The 18,652-nt window shown below is 32.4% G+C and overlaps 1 protein-coding gene across 1 annotated transcript; it reads left to right on the forward strand.

Moving 5' to 3' along the window:
• Positions 1–7,764: 7,764 nt before the first annotated feature.
• Positions 7,765–14,931, forward strand: LOC134694971 (uncharacterized). Its single transcript, XM_063556098.1, has 3 exons — positions 7,765–7,919; positions 8,603–8,746; positions 14,740–14,931. Exons 1-3 carry the CDS (start codon positions 7,853–7,855, stop codon positions 14,904–14,906), a joined length of 378 nt encoding a protein of 125 aa, XP_063412168.1. The 5' UTR covers positions 7,765–7,852; the 3' UTR covers positions 14,907–14,931.
• Positions 14,932–18,652: the final 3,721 nt, after the last annotated feature.

The following is an 18,652-nucleotide window of genomic DNA, read 5'->3' on the forward strand; positions in this document are numbered from 1 at the left end:
CCTTGAACAAAATTCGGAGAGACAGTGTCTTTCAGCTTTACAGGTAGGGCATTGATAATAGCGCCCATTTTAGAGAGAGAGAGGGGGGGGGGGGGTGTAAATAATCTGTTCTCCGTACATGCCATATTACAAAACAACGCAGTATTCAGAGTTCAAAATGTCGAAAATGAATGATTTCGCGGCGAAAATAAAAACCCGACTTAGTAAGTAGTAAAAACAAAGAATGACATCCTCCTTCCCCAATGGATATCAAATGATCATCCTCTTTCTTTTGGCACAGATTCGTTACATTATTGGGCAGGGTTTACTAGATGCTCGATGTACGTTATTAAAGGCCTCTTGTTTTAAAATTTATTTTACAAAATTCACCTGTAGAGACTTATGTAAGTATACGTCAAACTACCAGTTTATGGTAAACCATAATGTTAGATACAGACATCACATGATGCAAAAAGACGAAGTAAAGTAAAGTTGCATTAAACGAGTGAAAGTTGCTTTAACGCGTTACAGTTACATTTAACGCGTTAAAGCTGCATTTAACGCGTTAAAGCTGCATTTAACGCGTTAAAGCTGCATTTAACGCGTTAGTTGCATTTAACGCGTTAAAGATGCTATTAACGCGTTAAAGTTGCTTTTAACGCGTTAAAGTTGCTTTTAACGCGTTAAAGTTGCTTTCAACGCGTTAAAGTTGCTTTTGACGCGTTGAAGTTGCATTAAAAGAGTGAAAGTTGCTTTAACACGTTACAGTTACATCTAACGCGTTAAAGCTGCATTTTACGCGTTAAAGATGCATTTAACGCGTTAAAATAACATTTAACGCGTAAAAACTGCATTTTACGCATTAAAGTTGCTTTTAACGCGTTAAACTTGCTTTTAACGCATAACATTAACATCTAACGCGTTAAAGTTGCTTTTAACACGTTAAAGTTGCTTATAACGCGTTAAAGTTGCATTTAACGCGTTAAAGTTGCATTTAACGCGTTAAAGATGCTATTAACGCGTTAAAATTGCTTTAAACGCGTTTAAGTTGCTTTTAATGCGTTAAAATTGCATTTAACGCGTTGAAGAAGCTTTTACGTAATGTTCTGCTAATCTCAACATTATCGCGTTAATTGACGAAGATATGACACATCCGGCCATTTCATTTATTAGGTTTCGAGTAAAACCGGACGTCTTAAAGCTTAGTTAAAGCGGAAGTAGAAAGTTTTTCTGTCATTTTTTGTAGTGTATTGCCTAACGCGTTAAATTATCAATTAACGCGTTAAAAATAATTTTAACGCGTTTAAACTACATTTATCGCGTTAAATGTGATTTTATCGCGTTAAATGTTAACGCGTTAATTTATCGGGTTTTTGACATGAACGGCCTTTCATACATATCCATACATGACAGTAGAGAGATAAAAGCAAATAGAAGAGCAAGGTAACTATGACAATGTTTGATATTTATTTTTTCTTACGTTTTGATATAAACTGATGAAGTAGAAGTTTAATTGTGTTCCATGCTTAGTTCTTGTCATTTTCAAATACACTTTTTGTACTGATCATTTACACAAGTTATTATTATTATTATTTACAGTGCTTATATAGCGCTTATCTAAATAAACATTTACTCTAAGCGCTTTACAATGCATAAAAAACAATGAAACAAGTACATATAAACATATTTAAAAATCAAATACAAATAGAAACCATAAAAAATAAAAATATACGACTAAATATATGAAAATTAAAACTTATTCATCAAAAACGATTTAAAAAAAATGAAAGCTAATTTTGAAAAAAAAAGTATTAAAAGCAAATCAACAGGAGTGCTTCAGTTTAAAAAAAAAAAAAGACAAATAGCTTTATGTCTAAAAATAAAAAGAGTAAAGGAAATAAAAAGGAAAAATACGTAGGTATGAGAAATATCTTAAAAAATAAATAAATTAAAAAATGTAAAGGTAATAAAAATGCAATAAAAAGTTAATATGATACATAAAAATATAATCTGAGATCAAATAAAAGTCTACAACTGTCCGAGTATTAATTATGTGGAAAAGCCTGTCTGAATAAATAAGTTTTTATGTTTTTCTTGAAAGCATTCACAGATTCAGTGTTTCGCAATTCTTTCGGCAAGTCATTCCATAAAACGGCGGCCGCTCTATCAAACCGTCTCTCTCCGTATGTTTTTGTTCTTACTATTGGTTTGACTAAAATCATGTTGTTTTCTGACCGAAGAGTTCTTGTTGGCTTGTAAATGATAACTAGATCTTGAAGGTACACGGGTGCTTCTTGTTTCAGAGCTTTAAACACATAAAGCAACACTTTGTATTTGCATCGATATGCTACCGGCAGCCAATGAAGAGATTTTAAAATTGGACTTACGTGTTCGTTTTTCTTCTTTCTTGTTATTAATTTTGCGGCAGTGTTTTGGACACGCTGTAATCGTTGGATTGCATTTGCGGGAAGTCCATATAATAACGCATTTCCATAGTCCAATCGAGACGTTACTAAAGAGCAAACAAGTGTCTTTGCTGCATTCTCTGTAATGAATGGACGAATCCGACCGATATTTCTGATCTGATAGAAACAAGATTTTGAGGTTGCACTAATCTGTTTGTCCATCGCCAATGTTTTGTCAAAGTAAACACCAAGGTTCTTGACGCATGCTGAATTGCTAACGATGTTTTTACCAAAAGTAAGATGGCAGTCTGAAAACTCTTTTAATCGGTGTTTCGGTGAGAAAATTATCAGCTCAGTTTTATCTTCATTCAATTTTAGCTTATTTGAACACATCCAAGAGCTTATGTCCGCCATACAGGTTTCAAGTCGAGCAGATATATTGTTCCAATTGTCAAGGGGTTTAATAACGAGATAAACTTGAGTATCATCCGCATAGCAGTGGTAACACATATTATGACGTTTACATATTTCACCTATGGGTTTCGAAAAGATGCAGTAAAGTTTCGGTCCGAGAACGGATCCTTGAGGAACACCATACTTGAGATGAACATCGTCCGACTGAACAGAGCCGATTGCGATACGTTGAGTTCTATCAGTAAGATATGATAACAACCAATTTAGCGCGGCTCCAGATATTCCGAATGAGTATTCAAGTCGCTGTCGTAAAATGGAATGGTCGAGGACATCGAACGCTGCCGACAGGTCTAGCATTAATAAAACTACACAACAGTTGTTATCAAGTGCAACAGCTACGTCGTGATGAACCCGTAGCAATGCCGTCTCGGTGGAATGGTAAGCTCGGTAAGCAGATTGAACACTATCAAAAAGATCGTTCGATTGAAGATGGTTCTCTAGTCGACATTCTACAACCTTCTCAAGGACCTTCGATATAAATGGAAGATTAGAAACTGGAATTGAATGAGGAAAGTATTTACGTTACGATTGGGTAACGTAAATATTTTACAAATTATAACTGAATTATAAAGTGAATACAATAAAAAACAAGTTGTCATTGTGATTTTAAAGTTGGTTTATAGATATATGATGCTAGTTTCAGTAGTTAAACTTAATAGAAATGAATGTTTTTCTACTGTAGCTTCATTAAAAAGATGCGTAGTAATGCTAGAATTGTCGTGGAATTTCACCATTAGTTAAGCAGTCAAATCAATAAAACGTGCTAAAAATGCATCTCAACATTTATAATATGCTATATCAAGATAACAAAATGAACAAAAAACATTACATACAAGTTTACCAATTACTACACCTAATCTGCTTTTGGGTCTAATTGTAACGTAAATATCAAAATTTTATTATTGCTTAAAGGTAAATTTTTTATTACATAATTATAACATACATTATGTTTACCTAACTAGACCTTCTTATTATTCATATCTTCGTTCAAAACAAAGTGTTTGCTAATATTGTTCATATTTTGATTTCACTAAATTAACATAAAACTAGAACATTATAGTTCAATTTGATGCAGCATGTACTCCTTTTTCAGGTATACATGGCCAAGTCATGAAGTCAAATCCAAAAAGAGTACAGAGAAAGAAAGAAATTGAAAGATGGAAAGAATTATTTAAAGAAAGAATCAGCCAGGGTGATTAAATACTATGTTCCAGCAGCTGAATTGCCAACTAAGGAAAGAAAAAAAAGAAACGCAAGAGCAAAGGTCCACAACCAAACACATAGACGCAAAAGAAATGCAGCAGCGTTGGTTTTGAATGAATCTGTTACAGAAAGCAGTGGTTATGAAAGTATAGGTAGTCCATTGGTGGTAAAGTTGCCACTTGTTGGAAGGAGGAAAGGAGGAAAAAAGAAAAATACAAGAGCTTTAGCTAGAGCCCATGGTGCAATGAAGCGTTTGAAAGTAGAAAAGGAAAAGCTTCTGAAAAAATTAAAAGCAAAGTCCAGACAACTGAAAAGGCTCAGCACTAAGATTAATACCGGAACTAGAAGGCCATCGGAACCTTGTACACCTAACAGCAAAACTGAATTAGAACTGAGAGAATTAAATTTGACACCCAAAAGAAGGGAGAGGGTAAAGCGAAAGTTAATGTTGAAGAATGTGGTGTTACACGAAATTTCAGAAGCAAGAGCGTCAACTTCGTCCATGTATGAGAGACAGTCCATAGCTAGACTAGTTTCTGGAAAGTTGTCTAAGAAATACAGACTCAATCTTGCTATAAGTAAAGGAACTGGTATATGTAGAAAGACTTTGACAAAAGTTTCCACAAAGCGGGTTAGACCAGACAGACGTATTTGTGCAGTCAAACAGCTTGCTCTAGATGTCGAAGATTTCATGAGCAGAGAAGATAATAGTCGCATGCAACCAGGAAAAGGGGATGCAATTAAGATTTCGAAAGGAGAAAAGAAGCAAACAATTATTCTAACAAATTATCTTGCTGATCTACATAAGAAATTTTCTGCAGAAAACCCTCAAGTGAAAATTTCGTTGGCAACCTTTTGTCGTTTACGTCCACGCCATATCTTAACAGCAAAGTTCATATCCCGAACATCCTGTCTATGTATAAAACATCAGAATATGGCCCTCAAGTGTCAGACACTTAAGAAATACAACATTTTCGTAAGAGAAAATCCAGAACACTTAATTGGTCAAAGTCTTGAAATAGAGCGTTCTATGGACCAGCTGCTAGAAAATCGAGTGGCTTATCGAGTATGGAAACAAGTCGTTTTGGAAGATAAAAAGAAAATGAAGATTATAGAAAATACAGTAGAGAAAAATGAATTTATAGAGATGATGAAAGTTGAAATGAATCAGTTTGCAAGTCACGTTGACAGAGTACGGTGTCAATATAGAGAAATCAAACCACACTTAAAGATAGCCTTAAAGAGAAAGAAGTTTTAGTCCAAATGGACTTTGCAGAGAACTATTCGTGTAAGTCCCTTGCAGAGGTACAGAGTGCCTATTGGAACCAGACCCCAGTCACCATACACCCAGTAGTTGTATATTTCCGAGGCCAATCAAAATTAGAACACAAAAGCATCGCAATAATTTCTGATGAACTTTCTCATTGTACCAGTACAGTGTGCACATTTCTTGATTCTTTAGTTCCAGTCTTGAAGGAAATCTGTCCAAATGTCGAGTTTGTTCACTACTGGACGGATAGTCCATCGAGCCAATACCGCAATAAAACCATTTTTGACCTCATAGCAAATCATTCATCAGTTTATGGAATTCAGGCCCGTTGGAATTATTTTGAGGCTGGGCATGGCAAGGGACCTTGCGACGGTCTTGGTGGAACAATTAAAAGAATGGCTGACGAAGCAGTGAAGAGAGGAGCAGTTGTTATTCAAGATCCAAAAGAATTTTTCGATTGGTCAACAACTTCAAACATGAAAGAAGTAAATTTTTTGTTTGTAAAAAAAGAAGAATGCAAAAAGAAGCTCGACCAACTGAATAAAATAAAGCTGAGGCCAATTAAAGGAACAATGAAGTTTCATGCTGTAGCCTATGACTTACAGACGGCCGAACTTTGCACGAGAGAAACTTCATGCTATTGTGGCATATGCTTGAAGGGGAAATTTTGTGAATCATGGAGTCGACAGACATATGTTGGTCACTCAAATGATACCAGTCACACAAAAGAAACAGTCAATCAAAACGAATTGCAAGAAAGTAATGAGATCCAAAATGAAGATTTTCATGAAATAATAATAGTAGAAGTGTCAGTGGATGACTTTATTGCATGTGTTTATGAAGGTCAGTGGTACATTGGGAACATTTTAGATATGGACGACGAAGATGTACAGGTTACCTTTCTCGAAAGAGCGAAAGCTATGTTTAGGTGGCCAACTTCACCTGACACGATATGGTGCAAAAAATCAGACGTCTTCTATAAGCTTGATCATCTAGAGCCTTCGGGCAAGAGTAAACGCTTTTGGAAAATAAGCCCAGAGGACAGAACTAGAATTGAGAACAACTTTGAAGCTCATGAAATGAACACAAATAAATGAAACATATTTGTTGAATCGTTTAAAATGTTGCATTTTGATATTTACGTTACCAATTAAAAATTTGAAATTTTTGTCTCTTATTTGATGGTAGACAAATGTCTGAGTTGATAAATTCGTTGTACATTCAATATAAAACACTTTCAATGTTTAAAGTCAGAATTTCGGTTTAAAGTTTTATAAGTCAGATTATTGATATTTACGTTACATTTACACAGGTCTATGAAAAGTTTAAAATATCTACCATGTAAACATTTCTTTGGGGAAACCTTTATCATATTTCATTGCAATTATTCAAAAAAAGGTATCAGCCATAAGTTGTTTACTAACAATGCATTGAACAGAAAAAAAAAATCAAAGAAAGTGATTTTATAGAGTAAAAGGAACAGCTACAGTTTAAAAACGGACCCAGTTTTGATTAGGCTGATTCGGTCATATGAATTTCGGACCATGGTAACCAGAAGTGAATTTGAAAGTCAAAACTGTTGGTCTATTTAGATAACTCAATATTTTGAAGTATATTGATGAGCATTAGCTTTATTTAATATGTTTAAAACAGTCAGTTGCAGATCACGTAAATATTTTGTCAAAAATTGGACATAAAAGGCTTCAAAACTAAGAACTGGTAATTTTTTTATCCATGTTTGTGAGTAGAAAAGAATTGCAGTTTTGGTTAACAGGTTTATTTAGGTATAATGTATGAAAGGTTTTAATGTATTTTTGTAACCTTTATTACAATGTATTTAAGCATATGCCTTAGCCACCGTAACTTGAGAATGAGTGACTTATGTCATCATTTCCTGCTTTTAATATCAAAATTTAATAATAAAAATTGAATGGTTCTTTTTGTAATTTGAAAAGTTTTGTTTTCAACCGACCCTCAATGCCAATTTATATATGTAAGTTTAGATATGGGACATGCTTAACTGTATCTGTAGTATCCTTTATCTCTAGTTCGATGGGATGGATGCGTTTCACATAGTCACCAAATTTTGAATTATTTAGTGAAAGAACAACATCTATATAGCGGAAAGTAGAGTTGAAGGATACTGCTAACTGTTTATCTTTCTCCATAAGAAGTTATGCATGAAGTCAGCCTCATATTAATAAAGAAACAAGTCGGCAAGTAGAACACATTTTGTCGATGTCCCATATTTGGTCTTGATAACTCCAAGAGAATAGGTGGAGAGCATGTAACAAAATTTTAAAAGAAATTGAAGTAAGAAAAACTATAAGGTCTTTCATCTGTTCATCGCGTAGAGGAAAGACCTTACAATATTTAATCCTGTACTTAAGATACTATAACCATCCTGTAAATACGGAAATACAAGCATAGACGATTGATTCACAAGTTATAAGTTCACATATCCGTTTCCTTAACATCAATATTGATAAACATCTAGTTTGTATGTTGCATACATATTACAATGGATATTATTTCTATGTTATGCATTTACTGTTTCTTATTCTTAACAACTGTGGTTGAAATTGAAAGTAAGTTGAAGCTAAAAATAATTAGAAATACCTGCACGGGTTCAACTTTATTATGTTACTAGAACACACCCATGATATCGCGGGTCTGTGACTGATTTTAAGTATATAACTATGCGTAAGCCTTAATTTAGAATTGGTATTGTCATCTAAAAAGTCATGCTGATTATAAGATACACAGCCCTCAAAATCTTTTTGTTTGAACCCGTCGACCTGGAATTCATCAATTATTGGTAATATTAATTATTTGGAAAACAAAAGGTCCTGAAATGAATCCTTGAATGGAATATTTCTTAATCAACAGCATTGTCCTATATTAGTCATTAATAAAGTTGAATTCTTGTTTTATTCAGAATTCATCGGATAAGTCTTCCGGACGTACAACGCTATTTCAAACTAATTCCGTTATATTTCATATTCATGATGTAAATTTAAAGATTTATGTTCTGGTTTTTTTTTTCAATTTAGAGCATTCGCGATGGGTCCAGATGAATTTATCCCATCAGAAAAGCACTCAGTTTAAATTTCCAAAGGAGAATGAAATTCTTCATGAATGTTTTTCATACCAGGGTTATACAACTGTTACTTACTTACTTAATCAGCATAAAGAATAGAATATCTAATCGCATATTGTTCTTGACCAATTTGATCATAAACTTATACTAGTATATAATAATTTTATGTAGGTATCAGATGCTACGAATGTACTTCTCAATTTACATCTTCCTGTGGAAAGGACTTCAAACTTAAATCGTCGGACACAAATTATATCACGAACGACCAGTGTAAAAGATGCTTGAAAAGGATAACAATTCAACCTAATATAACAGGTTAGTAATCACGTATCTGTGTAACAGATGACTCAATAAGATAACAATTCAATCTAATATGATAGGTTAGTAATCACATATCAGTGTAACAGATGCCTCATCAAGATAACAATTCAAACTAATATAACAGGTAAGTAATCACATATCAGTGTAACAGATGACCCAATAAGATAACAATTCAATCTAATATAACAGGTTAGTAATCACATATCAGTGTAACAGATGCCTCAATAAGATAACAATTCAAACTAATATAATAGGTTAGTAATCACATATCAGTGTAACAGATGCCTCAATAAAATAACAATTAAAACTAATATAATAGGTTAGTAATCACATATCAGTGTAACAGATGCCTCAATAACATAACAATTCAAACTAATATAACAGGTTAGTAATCACATATCAGTGTAACAGATGCCTCAATAACATAACAATTCAAACTAATATAACAGGTTAGTAATCACATATCAGTGTAACAGATGCCTCAATAAGATAACAATTCAATCTAATATAACAGGCTAGTAATCACGTATCTGTGTAACAGATGCCTCAATAAGATATAATAAGATATCAATTCAATCTAATATAACAGGCTAGTAATCACATATATGTGTAACAGATGCCTCATCAAGATAACAATTCAACCTAATATAACAGGTTAGTAATCACGTATCAGTGTAACAGATGCCTCAATAAGATAACAATTCAATCTAATATAACAGGCTAGTAATCACGTATCTGTGTAACAGATGCCTCAATAAGATATAATAAGATATCAATTCAATCTAATATAACAGGCTAGTAATCACATATATGTGTAACAGATGCCTCATCAAGATAACAATTCAATGCAATATACATGTAATAGGTTAGTAATCACATATCAGTGTAACAGATGCCTCAAAAAGATAACGATTCAACCTAATATAACAGGTTAGCAACCTAATATAACAGGTTAGTAATCACATATCAGTGTAACATATGCATCAATCAGATAACAAGAACCAAACTTACATAACAGGTTAGTAATCAAGTATTTGTGTAACAGATGCCTCAATAAGATAACAATTTAATCTAATATAATAGGTTAGTAATTACATATCAGTGTAACAGATGCCTCAATAAGATAACAATTCAATCTTATATAACACTGATTTTTTGTGTTATTAAAATTTGCTGTTACAAATTATTAGAAATTATTATGAATAAAGGGATGTATCTCCCTCATGCAAAGCTTTGATTGCTTTCAAGGATTTGGCTATACTTTTTGGACCTTTTGGATTATAGCTCTTCATCTTTTATACAAGCTTTGGATTTCAAATATTTTGGTCACGAGCATCACTGAAGAGAAATGTATTGTCGAAATGCGCATCTGGTACAAGAAAATTGGTACCGTTAATTTTATTAGTAATCACAAATTAGTGTAGCAGATGCCTCAAGAAGATAACAATTCAATCTGAAATAACAGGTAAGTAATCACATATCAGTGTAACAGATGACTCAATAAGATAACAATTCAACCTAATATAACAGGCTAGTAATCACATATCAGTGTAATATATGAATCAATCAGATAACAAGAACCAAACTTACATAACAGGTAAGTAATCACAGACAGGTGTAACAGATGCCTCAATAAAATAACAAGAACCAAACTTACATAACAGGTTAGTAATCACAGACAAGTGTAACAGATGTCTCAATGAGATATCAAGAATCCAAAACTAGTATGACAGATTTGTAATCACAGATCAGTTTAACAAATGCCTCAGTTGAATAAAATAACTAAACGTAATGTAACTCTGTGAGTAATACACAAACAGATCAACCTGATCTTTTTATAGATGGTGGATTGGAGGTTTAGTTGCTTTATGTCTGATGCTACGTGTAGCAAAGTCCTCATGTAGTTTCGCTGTAATTCTTACGTGAATCAATCAATTTAAATAGAAAGTAAAACAAAGTTGTAAATAAACTACATATTGAAATTAGCACATGGTCAATAAGAACACTGATTTTGTATTGTGGTACCTATACCCTGTACTATGAATACAAAACTATTTGCGTATAGAGTGTAGCTGTACTTCTCTGTTAGACAAAGTGGTATCAGGCCATGTCTCGAAGAAAGGAGAGTTTGACGTATAGAGTGTAGCTTTACTTCTCTGTTAGACATAGTGTTATCAGGCCATGTCTCGAAGAAAGGCGAGTTTGACGTATAGAGTGTAGCTGTACTTCTCTGTTAGACAAAGTGGTATCAGGCCATGTCTCGAAGAAAGGAGAGTTTGACGTATAGAGTGTAGCTTTACTTCTCTGTTAGACATAGTGTTATCAGGCCATGTCTCGAAGAAAGGCGAGTTTGACGTAAAGAGTGTAGCTGTACTTCTCTGTTAGACAAAGTGGTATCAGGCCATGTCTCGAAGAAAGGCGAGTTTGACATATAGAGTGTAGCTGAACTTTTCTGTTAGACATAGTGGTATCAGGTCGTGTCTCGAAGATAGGCGAGTTTGACGTATAGCGTGTAGCTGTACTTCTCTGTTAGACATAGTGTTATCAGGTCATGTCTAGAAGAAAGGCGAGTTTGACTTATAGAGTGTAGCTGTACTTCTCTGTTAGACATACAGTGCATGAACCGGTGACAAAATATTACCTCCCCTGTAAACAGTGCGCTCTTATGACTAGAGGTAATCGGTAAAGATCAGCGGAAAATGTTGTACATTGTTTACGAGCTTGAAATGAGCTAACACAGACGAACTAAGACGTGTCAACGTAATGTGAATATGATAATGCACCAGGTAAATTATTAATTGTTAAGTTTATCACATCATCATATTTTCATATGATAGGTAAATAAGTGAATTTTCGATTTTAAGTGTCGTCATGCAGGGCTCAAACCTGTAATCTTGCCATCCTTTCATTATTTTTTTTAATACTAACCTATAGTCGGAACATCTTGATTTTCTCCCAATTTGTTAAGTTAATTATGCTGCTTGACATATATTTTTTTTTGGGAAAAAAATTGATATGCAGTCAAATGTGGCAGTTTTTATTTTTTGTTGCTATGTGAAATAAAGGGAAGTAAATTAAAGTAAAAGAAGGCGGGCTTTTTCAAATAGTAAACAATTTTATTCAGATGCATAGTATTTTGTCAAATGATAAAGAATATCGTAAAAACTTGCTAGAAATTCATCTAATGTATAAAAGATATACAACATGACATACTGAAATTTGAAAATGGGTAAAACCATCATACCTTGAACAAATTCAGTAAAAAAAAGGGGGGGGTTAAATGCTACGAAATTTAGATTTTATTTATTTGTTGTCGATAGCCAAAAGATGATTTGACATGCAACTAACTACTTTTTCAATTTCATTGTAAAGTAAAATTGGCTTTTTTTTTTGGGGGGGAGGGGGTCTGTTAATTGTGGTCTGATATTTTCAGGTTCTCTTTGGATTGCCAAATAATATTATAATCATCTAATTGAATGTTCAAATTATTTTGTAGCGACGGTCTGTATGGAAGGAAGACTGTCATAAAACCCAACACTTCTGGAAGGCCCTTTAAATAATTGCTTAACATCAATAGCGATGCTTTCAAGTGTTTGATTTAGCACAAGTTTAGCCAGGTTTTCCTTGTAATTGTAGCAGAAAAACCACTAGACAGTGTCATGCATTGAAAGGATATCAAACAGATATTTTATGGAATGATTCTCGTACATATGACAATCATATGCATAGGAATGTGAAGCTAGTGTCTTTCAAGCAGCAATTTTTAATTTCCCATATAAACTCCGAAAAGACAAGAGCATATAAATGTATACCAATGAGAAACATTCTTTGTGAAAAAAATCATTCCAAAACTTAAATGTGTCATAAGAGTTGCATTATTTATCAGTAGAGATAATCAGATTCCAGTAAGATTGTCCAACTGATGGTTTTTGTTTGTAATGTTTTGTAAATCTTAGTTGTTTTGACAAGCTGGGCTGTAAAGGTTGCCCGGCTGCCCCTTTCAGTGTGAGACAATATTTTGTTTATGACAAACAAAATTAATGAGTCAAGACTGGAGCGGACCCCTTTTAGGCAGTTAGTGCGAATTCTTTAGGTTTCAACCTTTACATGCAATACAGGGGGAGGGGGAGATTTTGTTTTACCGAGTCAAACATTTTTCCTAATGATAATACATTGAGATTTAATATATACTTTGCTATATGTAGTGTTTATATTAAAATATTGCCAAACAAAATTCATTAAATTTGGGATAATAATATTGTTTAAGAAAAACCCTTACCCCCTGTTCATCATAAAAGTTCATAATCTTCTGTAACACACGTGCATGGTTAATTCGGATTACATATTTTCTATTCCGATATTATAAGAATTTGAAGGTTGATGTCATTTACAATATCATTCAAAATTTTCTGGGATTTTTTTTTACTATCAACGTTGAACCTCGAGGTTACATTGTAGTAAAAAAAAATCCAATAAAAAAATTTGAATGTAAATGATATGCACCTTTAAAATCTTATGTTGTTCAAACATAATGTGTTGATCAATTATGTTATGATTTTGATAAACTTCACATTAGGTAATCGTATATTGATTACATTATATCGAGTTGTCCCAACGATATACTTGTCGGTGTGCTCGATCATACGAATTTACCGACATTCATATGGACAAAATGACACAACTTTGAAAAATTCTTGTGACGAAACTACATTTCGGAACACGTTAAAAATTGGATACCCAGAGAGCTACATTATAAAGGTTTGATATATATTTTTTCAAAAAAAAAAGAAAAATATGCAGTCAAATGTGGCAGTTTTTTACACACCCCTATGTTGAACAGTAGGTTGTTCAATTAACAGCATGTTTGGCAATTAAAAAATCATATAGTAACAAACTTAGCTTTAACATATACTTTATTTATAGTGGTTGTATAAAAGTTATATAATGGTTTTGTGTTTTAAGAGATATTCATCCCTATGCATATTGGGTTTTATGCGTAAATTGTCTCTCCTGTTTTTAGACCTTTTCTATCTCTTTCATAAGAAGAGTGACTTTTCTATTGTTCTGGTGTCACTTGAAATCCCACTGCATAGTGTCATCAGGTCATGTTGTGTAACTGTTGTCATTTAAATGTTATATTTAACATGGCCATAAAAGAGGGAGGTTTGCAAAACCAAGTTCAACCAACCAAGTCGGACATATGGTCATTGCTATATTATAGTTCGTTTCTGTGTGTGTTACATTTTAACGTTGTGTTTCTTTTGTGTCATTTGTTTCCTCTTATATTTGAGTGTGAATTCACATTATTATAAAATGTGTCACGGAACTCTTCTATCCCAAATTCATGTATTTAGTTTTGATGTTACATTTGTTATTCTCATCGGATTTTGTCTAATGCTTAGTTCTTTTCTGTGTGTGTAACATTTAAATGTTGTGTCGTTATTCTCTTGTATTTTAAGCGTTTCCCTCGGTTTTGGTTTATGACCCGGATTTGTTTTTTTCTATCGATTTATGAGTTTTGAACATCGGTATACTACTATTGTCTTTATTTAGCATTTTGAATTTAGACATAAGTGTAGGACAATGCATATTCAGGGCAGATCATTGTATAAGTCCACGTAAATAACTGACACTTACTAGTGAAAGATTGTGAATTTCCGTATCATCGATATGAAGTAGCAGATCTTTAATGGCTACAAATAAAGACAACAGTAGTATAACTCATCAATCCATGAACAAAAAACAAAATCGGGGTAACAAACCAAAACCGAGGGAAACGCATTAAAAATAAGAGGAGAACAACGACACAACATTAAAATGTAACACACACAGAAACGGACTAAGAGTTAGACAAAATCCTATCAGAATAACAAATATAACATCAAACCAAACACATGAATTTGGGATAGACAAGTACCGTGACACGTCTTATAGTAAGTTTGTATTTCCTCCATCTTATATAATTATCAACACTTTATATATTTCAGTGTATTCAAGAGAATGTTCTGGAGCCACTGTCGATGGCTGTAATACAGTATCACCACAAGAGGAACAATGCTTCTGTCAAACAGATCTTTGTAACAAATCATCTAACATGACTGTAACTATAGCAACAGTTATTATTAATACAATGTTATTTTTTATTTTAAGATAGAATAAAAATTTTATTCAGAGACCTATATATTATATGTCTGATTGATTTTACATGTATAATTCCATCATGTTTATACAGCTTTGGTATTGAAATATTATTTAAAACATTTTGTCACTCTGTGATTTTTGTTGAGATTTATGTTGATGGAAGGGTGAACAAACATATATAGCAACATTATACATACAGTTATAAGAATAACTTTTATTGATAACCAAGACAAAGTGCCTAGTAGTGATTAGTCATGTCCCAATACAACACAGTATCCAAGACTACACATGCACTCCATAACAGACTACTTAACAATGGGGAATAATAAGATAAAGCACATGAAAAAATTCCATCTATCTATCATCTCCTGGTTATAGCACCATGTATTTATTAGGACTGAATGTTTCTCTTTTGTATGAGTATTTATCCTACATACAATTTAAGCGAATAGTGAGAAAGCTTTGTACAGTAATGCTGATGTGGTGGAACATGTACATTTATTGCAGTCACTTTTATTCATATGCTCTTTAACGATATATAATTATGGAAGAACAGGGTATAACGACTGCACAATGGCGTTAGGCAGCTAATACTCATTTTACCTTTTTCACTCACTAGGGCAAAATCCAAAAGTTATTCACTTCCTACAGAATTTTTGGTTAATTATAGTCTCATTATTCAAGCAAAAGCTACAACATTTGCCAGAATTGCAATTTTTATGCATTTAAAATCGGATAGAGGTCCACCATAACAGCACAATTTTGTCATAATATTTTAGTATAGATAGGAAGATTTTTGAAAATGGCCCTTGTATGAAATGAATGAATGGGATATTGACCCTTCCTATTAAAAGTAATTGTCGAAGGCCATAACATACATTGACTCCAAGATGTCTTTGGGTTAATGCATCATTCACCAATATCCCACATAACCTTTTAAACGTTCAATTAAGGAAAATAATTCTAACAGACACAGCTCATTTGTATCTATCATATCTTATTGAGACCTAGCTGCTGATCTGAGATCTTATAATCTTTATAGTATTTATTGACAACTGGTAGTCTGCAAATTGTCTAAAATAACATATGGAACATAAAAGCTACGATTCCATAGGAACTAGCTTGGTCTCATTAATTGAAATAAGGAAATGTGGTATAATTGCCAACAAAAAAACTTTCCTTAAATCAGAACAATAAAGAAAGATAAGTCAATTTCAATTCTCCATATAACTTCCAATGATATCCTCAACCCAAAGTGTATGGTGAGGCACTTGCATAGCAAAAAGTGATACAACTTTTAAAGGAACCAAAAAACTGATTGAAATAAGGATAAATATTTATTGTAAAATTAAAAGAACAATTCAAAATACAAATGAATAGTTTATACAGAATGATTAACATACAACAGAGGGATAAATATAAACAGTAACAATATCATTAATTTCTAATTGTAAAATTGCACAACATTCAATTCTAAAAAAAATACAATCTGATTCAATATATTATCTTAAAAATGGTAACTTTGTCTACAAAAAAGTTCAAAACATCCAATAACTAAAATCAGTATAAACACTTCACTGCTCTTTCATCTGACTACAAAATCACAAATATAAAATGTAACATGACTATGAAGAAGATTTTCTTTCTCTTTTGTAATTTGTTGATTGATACCAAAGAAACTATCTCATGTCTATCATAGCTTTGGTAAGAAAATAAATTAAAGAATGTGATATGATTGCCAATGAGACAACTTTACACAAAAGACCAAATGAGGTAGAGTTAGCAACTATAGGTCACTAAAGGTTATAAGAACTAATTCAATTGAAATACAGTCTAAACATTGGTCAGTCTTGAATTACAGCATGGCCATATAAAGTCAATGATTATAACACACAATGCTGCTTTGCTAAGGTTTTGTTTTGTATTTTAAGTCAGAAAATTAATACACCCTTCTTTCCTTGATAAAAACTTGAGTTTTTGTTCATAAGTTGATTGAAAGACAATAGAGCTGCTCTATTGTGATATTTAATCAGCTGATCTATTTTCTATCAATATTTACACTTTTTATCACTGTTCTAGTAATATCAAATATAAATTTTGAACGAAATATAGTCAATGCCTATCAATTTTGCCCATTGAATGCATGTTTTGAGGTTTTCAGTTTATGTTATTGAACATTTCTAAAGACAGGTCAACATCAGTAATTTTGCTTTGAATAAGAAAGGTTGACACTTCCTATATATTTATTTGCCTATCTAATACTTATTTCGATACTAAATTTCCAGTAATATCAATGTTTATAGTATAAATACCATTTCGTAGCTGAATTAAAGAAATCTGAATTAAACATTTATTGAGAATCTAATGAGATGTAAAACATTATAAAAAAAAATAATAAAAGAGAAATACAACTTTCTCCTTCCAGAATTCTTCAAAATTAAAAAAAATGCCATACAAAAAACATCAATGTTGACATTTAATAGGCACTGGAGTCTAGGTTACTGAGTTTTTCTAGCCTAAAATACACTTCATTCTCTTATCTAATGTGCCAATATAATTTCAAGTGATAGAATCATGTCATGGCAAATGGTTAAACAAAAATTTCTTCTAATGGAAAAAAAGTATAAAAAAAAAGAATAAAATATATCTGAATATTTCAACATGCTTTGCTATCAAATGCAGTATATACTTTAAAAGCTTAATATAAATTTAATAATACATGTATATAAATATAATTAAAATTTGTTAAAAAAATACACTTTTTACCAGAAAAAAAATACACAAAATCACAATAACAGAAGCTTTGTAAATATGCAATTAACAAAAACAAATATTTTCCCAATAACATAAATTTCACATAAAAGGGGGTCTTGAAAGGGTTAAGTAAATATTGGGAAAATGCCCCCTAGTCTCTCAGGACTGTTCCAGAAAATACTATGTCCCCCCCAGGGACGGCACTTTTTTTTAACCCCCACCACCCACAGAAATAAAAATAAATTAGAACAACACTTCCTTTGCATTATGGTATTTCAAATACAACCACCCACATAATATTAAAAAAAGTTGCCTTCCCTGGGGGGGGGGGGACATAGTATTTTCTGGAACAGCCCTCAACTGATCATGCTAAGAAAACAATTCTAACTCAGCAGTGACTTCAAGGTGCATCACATAAACATTCAAAAACCATTCAACGTGTTTCGAATACTGTCCAATTTGTTTCAGTGAATTTCACATTATTTCCAAATAGTTTCAATAGTTTCACAGATAGCACTACAATGTTATAATTGATTGTTTCACGTCATGTCTGAGCTAGGTCTCTTACTATATAAAGGTGTTTTCAACGTTTAATATGAATTTTACAGCAGTTTCCTGGTATAAGGTGTTCTTAGTTATATCGATAAGTTTATATATATATATCATATGCCTAGTACAAATAACAATTAATGGTATACTTCCCAATACATCACTTTTAAAGTTATAAAACATACAATGCATGTTATTTCTTCACTTATTCATACATAAAATTTAAGATATTGTTGTGAAAGGAAAGTGACTATTAAGAATTTTTACAGTAGATTTTTAAAAAAATGCAGTAGTATACAACAGTGGTAGACTTTTATCTGCACAGCATGTCTAGTAACAAATCATAGAAACTTAAAAAAAGATATATTGTGGATATGTATTAAATGCATTACTTTGTTACTCTTAAAATAGTATCATAAAAGTGAACAACATACAATAATGCCACATTTTTCATGG

Source organism: Mytilus trossulus, chromosome 13, assembly GCF_036588685.1.
Source record: "Mytilus trossulus isolate FHL-02 chromosome 13, PNRI_Mtr1.1.1.hap1, whole genome shotgun sequence".
NCBI classification, from domain to species: Eukaryota; Metazoa; Mollusca; class Bivalvia; order Mytilida; family Mytilidae; genus Mytilus; species Mytilus trossulus.